The following is a 13,630-nucleotide window of genomic DNA, read 5'->3' as shown; positions in this document are numbered from 1 at the left end:
TTGTTTAGTATTGATGTTACTGTGCTGCTAGTGATACTAGATCAGAACGTGGTGCTTACTTGAGGTTCAGAGGAAGGAGTACTGGCAGAATTTATGGTATATGATAGCTTACCACTTCCACACTTATAATCCTTCATGTACTAGATCAGAGTGGCTAACCTATGCCATATGTGCCACAGGTGGCATGGGCAGCCTGTGTGTGTGGTACGTGGCAGAGTGGGGAGGGGTCAGGCAGCACAGTGGCAGATAGGACAGGGAGCTGAAAGCAGAACATCAGATCAGGCAGGGAGCACAGGTAGGAGGCAGAAAGCAGAGCACCAGTTTGGTCAGGGAGAAGAAAGCTGAACAGCAGATCAGCTAAGGGAAAGGGAAGGGATAGAAGTGGCACTTGGGGAGGATGGCAGGGCTATTTGTGGCACACCTGCCAAAAAGGATGGCTGCCACTATAGTAGGTTATACAAACAGGCCCATTGATAGATCATTTCTCCTTCAAAAGAGTTCCACAATAGAAGACAAATGAGTCACGGGAGTTTTAGAGACTTTATTTATGTATAAACAATTTAAACACTTTGCCATAAATTATCTTTGCCTGTCTCTATTCTTTGCTTAGCAGCAAATTAAAATTAATATAAAAACTCAATGAACAATTCATACATGTATATTACAAAAAAGTTCTTGTACCAAAGTTCTTATTAGACTTGTTTTTTTTCTTTTGCGGTGACTGTAATGTGATTGTCTCAGTTTCTCGACCAAACAAACACACTAATAATTTTTAAATCTGAAACAGTGATTGTGCCTTCTGGCTGATGTATGTACAGGGTGATCTGAAGTGGTGCCCATTTGCAATAGTGTAACACAATGCCCACAGCTCTACTGGAACTGATACCAACAAACTACTGAATCTAAACAGACTACACCCTGTAACTGTGTTATACTGTCCACAATGGAATCTTCAAAGACAAACAGAGTATGAAATTTATTTGTAGTGATTTATAGCCACCATTTTGAATTCAACTTTACACTCTGCCCTCTTTGAATAAATTAAACTTCAGGCCAGACAAACGCAGGGTCTGAGTGCAAGTGCAGGTTTTTTATGTTTTAAATATATGTTTCTTTACTATTTCCAGTGCTCTCTCACTTGCGTTATCATTTCCCTCCAGTTGCTACACACAAATCACCCCAAAGTCATGTTTTAAATGCACCTGTATTTTGCTTTAAATGAAAACCTCTTGAATATTTATCAAACAAGCGGTCTGAATCTTTTTTTGTTTCATCAGCTGGTCTAGTGAAGGTGGCCCTCTTGGATTTCTTAAAGTTTGCTCACATGTGAATGGAGTGAGGTAATATAATATGAGGCCTTCTTTTTTATTTTTCTTTTTTTTTTCTTTAGACCCAGAACAAGTGGGTAATATTTTAGGGGTACTTTTTAATTTGTATGGTTAAAGTTTTCAGTCTGGCTTTAGTCCACTTCAGGAAGTGGTTTTTAATCACTTCAACAGTAGCATTTAACTCAAAAAATGTGAGCTTTCTTGCCACTTACTATCCCAAAGTAGCTCAGCCTAGTGCCCCTGTTTAGGTCTTCATCTCCTTAGGAGAGGAGATAACAGTTGTGACTACTGATTCATCCAGCAAAGGATGACAGCAGGTTAATTTGTTACCTCTTTCCCATTTCATTCTGTCTTAAAAACTGGATGTTGCTGCTACTGTCTGCTAGCTCTGGGTACTGCTCCACTGGAAGTACATAGTATCCCTCGTAACCTTGAACCCTTCCTGTGTTCAAAAGTTGCTGCTTCTCTCCATCCGTCCATAAGCGGCTGCCCTCTTTGCCATCCCGCACCTTCTGCTGTTCTTTGGCCCATGCTGATCCCAAGGCTCGCTGTCGAGCCTGGTCTAAAACTCTTGCCTTTTCTTCATCCAGTGTGTCAGGGGTCAGTCCATAGCGTATGTTAAGCAGTAGAGTAGAGTACTGGAATTCAATATTAGTAAACCTTCGAGTCCTTCCATTGATAAGGAGGGTTGGCTGGGAAACTGTAACGTTTACTCCACTATCCAGTACCTTCCGCCCACTGGTCATTGCCAGGGTGACGAGGTCACTGTCGGATGATCCAATCTTTACAAAGTAATGAGTATCCTTTCCCTCAGTGCTGTAGTGCATTTTTTCCAAGTAGTAAGCATTGTTAAGGACAGAGGCAATTTTTCTGCTGTCTTCTGTGGCTATGCTGGAAATGCCAGTGGTTACACGGCCTTCCTTTACAGCAAACATGATCCCTTTCCCAATAATGGGAGTGGTTGTGGCAAACCAGTGCCCTGCTTTCTCTCTAATGTTGGCATGTAATCGTTTAGAGATGACCTGTCCCTCCAGGGCCATAAATGCTTGATTGTGTCTTTCTGTTGTCTGCTGGACTCCAGTAATTAGCTGCAAGAATAAACAAAGAAGACAGAGACTGTTTGAAAATGTTGACTTCAAAGACCTGTTTTAAACCTTATTAAAAAGATGAGTGACAAAGTACTGTGAAAAACAGCAAGTTATATGAAGTGCTATTCACGCTGTTGCTTCCTGCCTACATACTGTACAAAGTCATATACTGTACAACTAAAGTGAACAGTGCATATACATATTATAGGATCAAAGACTTAAGAAGGAATAACTGCTAACAACTGATGTCAGAAGCTGGCCTAGTATTTATTTGCATAAGTAATTTCGAATATATTTTTGTCTCGTTTTGACAAAGTAATAAACATTAGTGGATAACAGTTTAATTGCAGTACCAAAAAACCCCCAAATGTCAAATAAATTTTAAAAAGTAACACTTTCTCCATATAACATTGGGAGTAAAGCTTTTTTAAACAGTACAGTCACTACAAACCAGTTTTATTGCTGTACACCAAAGGCGTAAGATTATGACCGTAGAGGTAGAACAGATGGTAAATTACACCTTGAGATTTCCCTTGCATGTTGATAGTCAAACAGGAACTCAAGTGCACATGAATGAAGAACTAATGATACTGTATTTCATTTCACTCTTAAAAAATATTCTTTTCTCTACCCTACTTACCTTAGACACTATAGAAACATAAGACTGGAAGGCACTTCCTAAGCCATTAAGTGCAATACCCTGCCACTTCAGGCACCGCATCCTATAATCCCCTTCCTAAACTTAACAAACTCCAACTTACAAATGTTTGTTTTTTGGCCAGTACAACTCCTATTGGGAGCCTGTACCAGAACCTCACTCTTCTGACAGTTAGGGATTTCTTTTACTTTCTAACTTAAATATATTCTGGGCCAGTATATACATATTTACTCAGTGTCCTTTAGCTTGAATAATTCTTCTCCCTCTTTGGTGCTACTCCTCCCCTTGATGTATTTCTTTTTTTCATGGAATGATGCCCGTATGCAAGGTAAGATTGGCAAAATCACTGTAAGCCCAGCACAAACTGGTGCCTACCTGTCCATTTTCACATGCTTGACTCTCTGACAATTCATATGGAGGAGGTACAAAGTACATTTTTGCTCTAGGGAAACCAGGAATAATGTTGCTGAGCTGAAATCCAAACATCACCAGCCAGCTTTTCACATCTAAAAATAAAAAAATAAACGAGTGAGTGAGAAAGAGATGTGTATCTCAGGGATGCTACAGTTAAAATTATGAGCTTAGAGTTTGAACTCAGAATTTTTAATTTTTTTTTATTTGCCAGTTCCCAGAACCATACTGTTCCACAGTGAGCTGTTACAAGAATGACTACTGTAAATTCATAGAAATTGCTGACTAGTGAGATATGAGGTCTCCAGTAAACCCAATATCTCTGAATCCTTTACCAGTAAACATTTTCTGTACTGTTCCTCATGTCTGTCACCTCCTGCAACTACACTGGATGTGACACACTTCCCATTTACTGTTTTGAAGAACACTTGGAAAATTCCTCTTGTGTACAGTCTGGTTTTCCTCTTAGACCCCACTCCTGCAAGATGTAAATGTTTAACTCTGGACACTAGCAATAGCTGAATTCAAGTCAACAGTGTAAAATGAAGCACCTGTTTAAGTCTTTGTAGGATCAAGACCTTATTTGAGTTTCTCACTGCAAGTCTTTTGCATATGTGCTCCAGTTTGAGCTTTGTGATGTTCTGTGCGTTGGTTCTGAACGAGGCAGCTCTGGCTAATCCTGACTACTAGATTTGCTTTAGAAAGAGCAAAGTATTTTCAGAAACCAGTTTCAGCTTTCACTTTCTAGTTTTGAAGAGGAACACATTTATAGTTATTCACATTTAAAAAATAATAATGTTTATGGAAAACTTCAGTTTTCTGTCCCTCTTTCTCCTGAAAAATGAGACTGTGAGGGAGAATGAATGCTTTTTTACTTTCTTAAAAAAAAAGTGTGTGTGATGTTTAAGACTGTGCTGAGCTGCTGAAGAGTTCATTGTAGTGGAATTTTTTAACATTTTAGCGATTCTTTTGTCCTCCTTGAAAAATTCATTACAGATTCTACCCCCATTATCTTAAAGATAATTGTACAAATCTCCCATTATATTATACCTAATTTATTTTTTCCCTATGGCTATCCATAAAGTAGGACTCTTAGTCCTTTCTATGGTTTCAGTTTATTTCATTCGGTACAACATTACCTGCCAAAGAATTTACTTTAATTTTTCTCATCTAGCAATAAAAAGGAATCTCCCTCCACACACATTATAATAGTTCATTATTTTTCTTTTCTAATGTTCTTTATAATATGTCATTACACAGCTGGAGGAATCCTCTCCTTTAGCAAAAACTGTCAACAAATGAGCAGTTGACTGTAAATATGCATATAAAGGGCTGTGCATAAAGGAGGTTGTGTTCATTACTCATTTATGAAAATTAAGCTATTTATATAATGACTTCTTGTCCAAAGACTTGTAGAAGCCCATGAGAGCAGCAAGTATCTTCATCACCATTATTATAGTATTATGGTGAAATGCATGATATAGAAGCAATTAATGTATCTTTCCTGAATTTCTTTTGTGGATGCATGAATGAAAATGATATAACATCTGAATGTAATAAAATCTCTTAAGATGAGACAGGGCACACTGGGCCAATGCTATTGTACTTGTCAGGTGCCTAAGCAATATGCGATTCCATCCTGTTCAAGTCCTGAAAAATAGCTAATGTGACTAGTAATGTGACTCCACCATCTTAGCTTTAAGACTATGTCACACAAAGCAGTGAGCAGGAGGGGGTCTATCTTCTGCATTAGCATTTTTTTAGTAACTCAAACAGGGTGAAATAAGCAAACAGGGTGTGGACACATGTAACGAACTGTTCCCAAATGCCACTGACTGGGATCTAATTTACAGTTGTTATGGGTCAGAGGGGTCCACAGATACAGTGCCCTAATGTTCCAAGTAGAACAATCACCTTTCATGAGTTGAAGTGCTGTGTCTCTGACACCAGGGGATGGGAGTGAGCACTCTGCCTTATGGTGGATGGGAGGTGAGGGGTGGGTAGAAGAAATGCATGAATTCATGTTTTGGGGTCACAGGGGAGGGTGACTTATGACTAGGGGTGTTTTCACTTTTCTGCTTTCCTTTCTCTCAACATGAAAGTTCAGTAGCCTGCACCTGACCGAACTCTGCAGCGGGTTTGCCTGACTTGGTGTGGCTGGGTGTTGGGGAACAGTGGACAGATTACTTGCGTCTCCAAGGGCTGTTGAGTAGGGAGTGAGGACACAGCTGGTTGTGAGAAAGACAGTGTTTATTGAAGAAGCAAATGCAAGGGAGCCCATTGATAAAAAGTGCTGACAAACCAGGAGACAAAAAGGGGCGCTGGAGTTCTGGTCAGGCACCAGAGAGGCCACTTGCGGCAGAGTTGCGGGGGTGGTGAGGAACAGTACAATGTGGGATATCTGAAGGACTAACCAGACTTGTGTCTTGGAACATGGGACGCAGACAGAAGTGACAAGTATGCTTGGCCACCTGAAAGTGCTCTACAGTCATGCCAAGACACATGTGTGGTTGCAGAGTGCTTTAAACGTGGTTGATTGCATGGTACAATTAACTCTCATGAGGGTTTAGATGAAGGCGCTTCAAAGTGAAATGCCTTAGGGAACTTCTGTTCCCTAGGGTCAGTCTGTCAGAATGATTAGGGTTGCACTGATGCAGCCCAGCCCCGTTCCTGGTGCTGTCTATGGGAAGGGATGGGGGAGAAGGGACAGGAGGGAGCTGTGGGCTGGGGTTTTCCTAACATAAGCTGGAGTGGGGATGGGTGAATTGGAGGGCCCCATCTCACAGCCCCCCTTCAGTCCCCTCCCCCTGCAGCTCAGGTCGGGCAAACCACAGCCCACAGCTCCCTTCCCTCCCTTCTCCCCCATCCCTTCCTGCAGACAGCACTGCAGCTGGAGGGATAGCGGGGAGGGGAGTTAGAGGAGAAAGTCTGCATGCAGGCTCCTCTGCTGGATCAGTTCCAAAGTGGAGATTGATTCTCTCCCTCCCCACCAAATAGATGGATGTCTGTTGGGTCGGGGGTGGGGGGAGTCACTCTAACTCATGGTACTTTGTGTTAAGTACCATGAGTTAGAGCAGGGACCTGCATGTCTGTCAGTGAGCAGGTCTGCTGAGAACTAAGTTTAGATCAGATGCACCATTTTTAGGACTACCTCAGCTCAGTGAAAACTTGTACGCTGGGGCATTTAGATTGCCCTAGTGTGATTAGGCGGATCTAAGTGTAACACTTGTACATATGCAAAGGCACTTGAAGCTCTTCAAATATTAACTCTGTCCAGGGTCCCAGAGTATTCACCCTGCAAATAAGCTGTAGGGCCTAAGGAATGCTATGCCTATAGTGTAGTTGCATTCAGAAACAACTACCAACATCCTAATATTGCTTTCCTTTAAAAAAAAAATCACATTTCACTTGAAGTTCTAACTGCCACTAAAATTATGGCAACTCTTTGATTATTTGTTAAATGATACCTCTGCTTTAATTACCAGGTGTTAGAGATTTAACTTCGAAAGAGTTTCTCCTGAACATATCTTAATTACCTTTCATTTTAAAATATGTGTTAGCAGCTACTTCAAGTTCTATGTGATTTTTACTAAGTGCCAAATTAGTACTAATTAAGAGGAGGTTACAAGTTTAACCCAATCCTGATATATGTTTAATCTAAACGAAAATTATTGTTTTTTGCATTGCAACGCTACAGATGTTCCCCAAAAGTTCTCAGTTTTCCAAGGGGAAACATTATTTTAAACAAGTTTCTATTTTTAAAGCAGTACCAAAGGACACTGTTTGATATGAAAGCTTGAATGGGGGAGCAGTGGTTTAAAAGAATGCTAGTGTACAACCAGAGCCAGAGCCAGAGCCATATTTAAATTTATCATATAATTTTGAGATAATGTTGGATGGACAGGGAGTCAAGAGACTTGCATCCTAATTCCTGCCACTCTCCTGTTGGGTGACTCTGGCAAATCACTTTCCCTCTTTTCTTTGGTTTCCTCATTTGTAAAACAGAGATAATTGAACTTTTCTTTGGGCAGGAGTTTGAGACATATATGACAAGTACTATATAAATGCTAAGAATTATTATTAGTTGGAAGTGATTTCTTCTTTACTTCACAACCAAGTGTGTTCTCCCTTTCATGGACTCTTATTTTGGGGGCATTGCATAAGAAACAAGTATTAGGGATCAAGATCGTGCAGCCCTTTTCATCTTGTCTAAAGGGAAAGTGGTTCTACCTTAATGAGAGAAGGGCTCTGCAGGTGATAGGGACACAAGGGAGGGGGGTCCTAAGATGGAGAAATCTGATCAATTTCCTTTTCCAACACAAACTTCCAAGCATAAAGAAATTTAGTTTAAATATATAAACAAAGAACTGATATGGAGTTCTCACCTGTTACATAATTCTTTAAATCCAATTCATTGCTGAGAGGGTTGTTGCTCTTGAACATGTACAAGTTGAACGGAGCAGGCTCCTTACCGATGTTTTTCCACATTGTGTAATCAGGAGATGTCCAGCGCCCAGCCAGAACGTCATAGTCTCTCTGAGTAAAATGGACCAGTTTTGTCAGAGGGTCATATAATCCTCCATGAAATCCAATAACTAATTGGAAGTCAGGGTTGGAATCATAATATATTTCTCCATATGCAGTATACTGAAGTTGCTTGATCATGAGGCCATTGATACTAAATACTGCCAAGGGTGTTCCTGTGTTATCAGAGGCGACATAGTATTCTTCTCCACTGCTGCTTTCCATTGCAAAGAGATGGCCTTGTAAATCATAGTATAAAGAGGTAATCTCTGAATTGGAATGGTTATAGATGTGTGTTACTCTTGTTGGGTTGTGAAGATCAGCATAAAAGTACTGAAGATGGTGCCCCAGGTTAGTTTTACAAGAAGCCCTTCGCCCCAGTCCATCATAACGGTACTGAACACTCCATCCACTTGCTTTGTTGTAAGCTCTTGTTAAGAGACCTTTGGAATTGTATTCAAATATATCTGAGCCTCGCTGGCACAAGAATCCATCATCATCAATTTTGTATGGCATGTCACCCAGACGTGTAATCCTGTCTCTAAGATCATACCGTAGAGGCATCAATCGGACACTATTTCCTGGATTCAAGAGATGAAGATTCCCATTAAGATCATAACTATAACGCCAGGTTGGCCTGTCATTTACCGCCACACTTTGGAGCTGCCCATCTCCATCGTAATCATAGGTATATTTAGTTGTGTTGGCATAAGGTCCAAGTTTCAGTTCTCTCTTAGTCACTCTTCCCATGCTATCATACTGGACTGTCATCCAGTACATGAGTGATCTGAACATTTCATACTGAACCTCTTTAATGCGTCCATGGGTATCAAAGTGTTTACTCAGTGTCATCACTGCGGTAGTAATGATTTGATTTATATCATAATAGATGACTCCAAATTTGCCAAAATGCTCTACTTTTCCAGAGATTTCATCATAACGGTAAAGATCAACTGGAAGAGGTGTCTCACTTATTATAGGCTTGATGCTAGCAATTCGAAAGCTATTATCATGATAGGTATAATCAAACCTCGCATTGACCATGCCTTCTTCAGAGAACCTATAGATTTGTTTGTCAACCAGTGGACCAATTTTACGGTATCGAATTGTGCATGAAAACCCACCACTCTGTAAGTTCACCATTTTCAGGACTCCAGTAGTTTCATCATATCCAAAAGTAACTGCAGTACTGTCATAAACAATTTCAGACAACTTGGATAGTTTTCCATACTTGTAGAACACTTGTCGCCCAGTTCCTAAAAATGATGTTTTCAGAATCCTGCCATCATCACTGTAATCAAAAATCACTGAAGCATTGCTTTCAGGAGGATTATAAATATTCCTAATGTAGCCAATAGATGTATGAGTAGACATGCTGTGTCGAGCAACACTAGGCATGGTAACAGCGTGGAGCCGGTCTGAGGAATCATACTCAAAGATGTACTGCCGCTGGCTCTGAAGTAGTAGTACCATAGACTATTAAAAAAAAGATAATGATTATTTAATTTCACTATTTCTCACTTTCTTTTACTTGTAAACTTATCAGGGAAAATATTTTTAGATTAAACATTACCCAGCAGGTTTTAGTGTTACAACAATACAAAAGCCATACTTAAATCTCAGGTTACAGTGCTGACCCACAGTATGAATATACTGCCAACAAGTCTGAGAAGTAAATTTGTCACTTTGAAAAAGGTTATCAACCCCAGCTGCATCTATACAAGACATTGCCTGTGTAGTGGCCCGAGACTACTGCACAGTAGTGTCGCCTGGCAGAAACCGTGATGTGATGCTACTGCACATTAGTCTTAGGCTGCTGAGCAGCCATTGTCATAAAAAAGCCGTTCATCATCGCTACTGTGCAGTAATGTGGGTTACTGCGCAGTAATGACTGCTGAATCAGTCTCTTGTGTAGACATGGCTCCTGAGAAGGAAATACAAGGAGCTGAAGCACATTGTATCAGCATCTTGGGTCTCTTAGTACTTTCTGTGGGAAGTGAGACTAATGTGTTAATTTATATCTCCTCTGGCAGTTGTAATTCACACTGATTGCTATAATACATAAGTAGAAAAGTTAGCATAAAGAACAGCTCTAGCATACTTAAACAATAGTGTGGAGGAGGGAACATGACATGCAGTGTTTTTAAGTATTAGACAAACTTCCAAGATCAAAGTGTCTTAAACTAGGCTAACTAGAGATGAATTACCATATTTTCACTTAATAAATAATGATTACAGATAAGTTATCTGCTGCTACTGGCTATTCTGCCAGGTTTAGTCATGCATTTTCAGTCTTAAAATAGTAAAATTTATCCTGTTAGTTTATGCTATTATGTGGTGAGCTATTCTGTTTTATGGAAATATTGGAGGAGCTGAACCACGAAGAAAGTATGTCCTTTGATTAATTGAAAAACTAGAAGATTCACAGATTAGGTACAAAAGAATTCTTAACTATTGGAACACCAAGGTTTCTAGATTAATTTTGTGGATGAAGGCCAGAAACAACATGTAATTGAACAGTCTCTTTGTAGTGAATGTTGTAGTTTAAATTGAGTCACCTACTTTTTCCAGGTATGTATAACTCCACACTTTCCCATCAGCAAACATGCGGGATATAATCCTGCCTTGTTTATCTATATCTGTTCTTTCACTCATGGCACCACGCTGAAGTCCAGCCAATCGTCCATTGAAGAAATAAGAGACGTTCACAGCAGCCAGCCCACTGCTGGGTAGCCAAAGAAAAGGACGTCCTAACTGATCATAAATTATCCGCAATGTAAATTTTCTGTGATCATCATATATTTTTTCTGTGCGTATATTCCGGTCATAATCAATGGACAACAGGTTCCTTCCATGGACCTATTCAAATAGAAATAGGCTGTATTCAGTGATCAGTAAGCACTAACCCATTGTGCTAATGTCTACATTGAAAATAATAAGTATGAAAATAAAATGTTCCAAAACTTACTAAAATTTGCAGGATTTGTAATGGCTTCATTTTCACAATTGTTCCCTATCCCTAAGATTTAGATGTTTTCCAAAGGTTTTATTGAGACATTTGCAACATCCATGCAGCTTGGCTTAGCTGTAGTCCCCAGGAGAAAGCCCTAGGCTTGTCACGCTTGACAGCTATACTGTCACCTACTACTCAAAATATAGGCTGCTAGCATTTAGCAGCTAACCACTGAACATGCTCAGAGGTCATTTTCCTACTGCTAACACCAGTCATTCTCAACCTTTCCTTATTACAACCCTAAGTTATGATATAAAAAATAATTTTCATCTTTATATCCAGCTTTTGGCTGTGAACAGACATCATATTTGTCTTGGGATAAACCATGTTATCCTGGGACAAAGTGCAGCTATACAGACATTATGTCCATTGTCCTAGGATAAAACCTAAAAAACATTTCCTGGATAAGACATAATAACAGTTTACCCTGGGATATTGCCAAGCATGTCTGTATAGGTAGCCCAGGATTGCATCATTGAATCAAGGACAGAAAATTCTGGGATACCTGTACTGAATTCAGCAACTCACTAAAACCTGATTAGAAGGGTGATGTGTGTACACGCCAATCCTGGGAATACTTTTGTTCCCAGACAAACAGAAGCACAACTTATCCAGGGATAAATACAACATCTGTTTCTAACCATAAAGAAAGATTTGCTGGATGACTCTGGGGGTTGAACCCCCCAGGTTGGGAACTCCTGGCTTCAATACTTCCTTAATTATTTCCTCCATGATCAACTCAGAGGCTTTTTTCCTTACAGGCTCAACACATGCACTATTTTGCAAGTTCATTCCTTTTTTGAGCCTTTGAGCTCTGATCCTAGACTGTACTGCTGAGCAAACTGGACTCCCAGCATCTTGCAAATGTGACTCCCTAGTAAGCAAAAAAGCACAGACCAACTGCAGACGCTTCTTCAGCCTGATGTTTGGACCCAAAAGCTTGTTAAGAAGAATTTTTCCAACTATTTTAGTTTGTCGAATAAAAGATATTGGATTTACACAAAAAACCTTGGTTACAAGAAAAGTTTAAAAAACTTCTTTAGATTGGGTAAATGTATTTCACTTTCCTGCTTTGTTCAATTAAACTTTTCAAAACCAAAGTACAGTATGAAAACTTTCAAATCCACAAGAGACTTTTTTGAAACTTGTAAGCAAAACAGGACCAAGGGGTTATAGATATGGCATACATAACCTTAACTATAGTGTTTTCTGCTACAAATTCCATAATGAGCGAGATAAATATTTTCACTGGAGGCTGAGCCAAAGATCCAGGCCAATGCTATAATCTAATAAAGCTTCTTAACTAATTTAATTGTAAATGCACCATTAATAAAGAAGAAGTCTTTAAATAGATATCTTTTGACAGCAGTGACTACTTAAGAAATATTCGTCAGTTCCTGGGAATTTGTGCTTCAGCTTTATAGTAGCTTTGATTAAGCAACATTTTTTCTTATCCAAACTTAAATTGCACATCAAACAATATGTAAATTAACCCTGAGCCATCCTAGAGGACATAAAAGTTATTCTGAGTTATTTTCACTGACAGGGTAAGCCCAATTCCCATCCCAACCCTACTGAATTCCTCTGTAGGAATTCAGCTATACAGAAAGCAATTTTAAAATTAATATGATTTTGTGTTCATAAAGAAATAATTATTTTTAATTATCGTTCGTTTTCCTCAGTCTGATTTCCTCCCGTTAGTAAAATTCTTTAACACTATTTTCATTTCCTCAGTGGGTAACTCTTAGAAAGAGCTCTTCATGTGGGATTTCCTAGAGAAGGTTTTGATATTGCCAAATAGATTGGTTCCGATACAGAGAGGGGTGTGTGTGTGTGTTTAATACACTGGAAGTGCTCAACTATCCCATTTGTTATTCAAGGATCTAATGGGAAAGGAGACTTGGAAGCAAAACTCAAGCTAGTGGGCACACTTTCAGAGGTGTGTGCATAAAATTGGTGTGAATGTCAGTTGTGTATGGAAATCCCTTGCTTTGTAAAGATCTGCTGGGAAGCATAAGATAGCTTTCACTACCCAGATATTAATGTATCAGAGACAACTGACATAAAATTAAAGGGAAATTTCTCTAGTGTATTTCTGAACTCTCATAAAAATCTCAGAATATCCATATTTTGAAGAAGAAAAGTCCCTTCTCAAATAAGCTCAGTGAATATATTACCAGCTTTCCTATGTGAGCATTACAAGGCATTTTAAGTTAATTATTATATAATTAGAGAGCCTTAAATAAAATTTCCAGGTTTTAGGCCTCATCTCCTCTGGACCTCTAGTTCTTTGGATTTTCTCCTGCACTGCATCATGACTTTGTAACAGTAAATAATGACATTCTGCTTTAATACATAATTGGAAAAACACAGAAGAGCAATAAAACCAGGTTTGGGAGCACTACGAAGTTGCTTTCTGAACCTCTGGAGATGCTAATCTAGTGTCACAGCCCAGTAACAAAAGCGTTCCTGCATTGTTTCTTCCTCTGGGATGGATGGCATGTGGGTTCTTCCACCTTGGGTAATTTTTGCAGGCAGTGAGTGAATAGGAACTAAAAGTCTGAAAATCCAGCTCTCTTATATGAATTTTACATCCTTTACATTTTTT

The 13,630-nt window shown here is 39.3% G+C and overlaps 1 protein-coding gene across 7 annotated transcripts in view; it reads right to left on the bottom strand.

Annotated features, from left to right (window-relative positions):
• Nucleotides 1-521: 521 nt before the first annotated feature.
• Nucleotides 522-13,630, bottom strand: part of TENM2 (teneurin transmembrane protein 2) — a 1,374,704-nt gene continuing 1,361,595 nt past the window's right edge. For all 7 annotated transcript variants that reach the window (XM_019506504.1, XM_019506506.1, XM_019506505.1 and 4 more), the window contains 4 exons: nucleotides 10,572-10,868; nucleotides 7,871-9,485; nucleotides 3,450-3,580; nucleotides 522-2,416 (listed from right to left, as the gene is read on the bottom strand). In XM_019506504.1, coding sequence (XP_019362049.1) covers nucleotides 1,655-2,416; nucleotides 3,450-3,580; nucleotides 7,871-9,485; nucleotides 10,572-10,868 — 2,805 coding nt within the window. In that variant the 3' untranslated portion in view covers nucleotides 522-1,654. The remainder of the gene's footprint in view (nucleotides 2,417-3,449; nucleotides 3,581-7,870; nucleotides 9,486-10,571; nucleotides 10,869-13,630) is intronic.

The sequence above is a fragment of the Gavialis gangeticus genome, unplaced genomic scaffold (assembly GCF_001723915.1).
Source record: "Gavialis gangeticus isolate Ggan-Ray unplaced genomic scaffold, GavGan_comp1, whole genome shotgun sequence".
Taxonomy (NCBI): Eukaryota; Metazoa; Chordata; order Crocodylia; family Gavialidae; genus Gavialis; species Gavialis gangeticus.
This window is presented reverse-complemented; position numbering and strand designations above follow the sequence as displayed.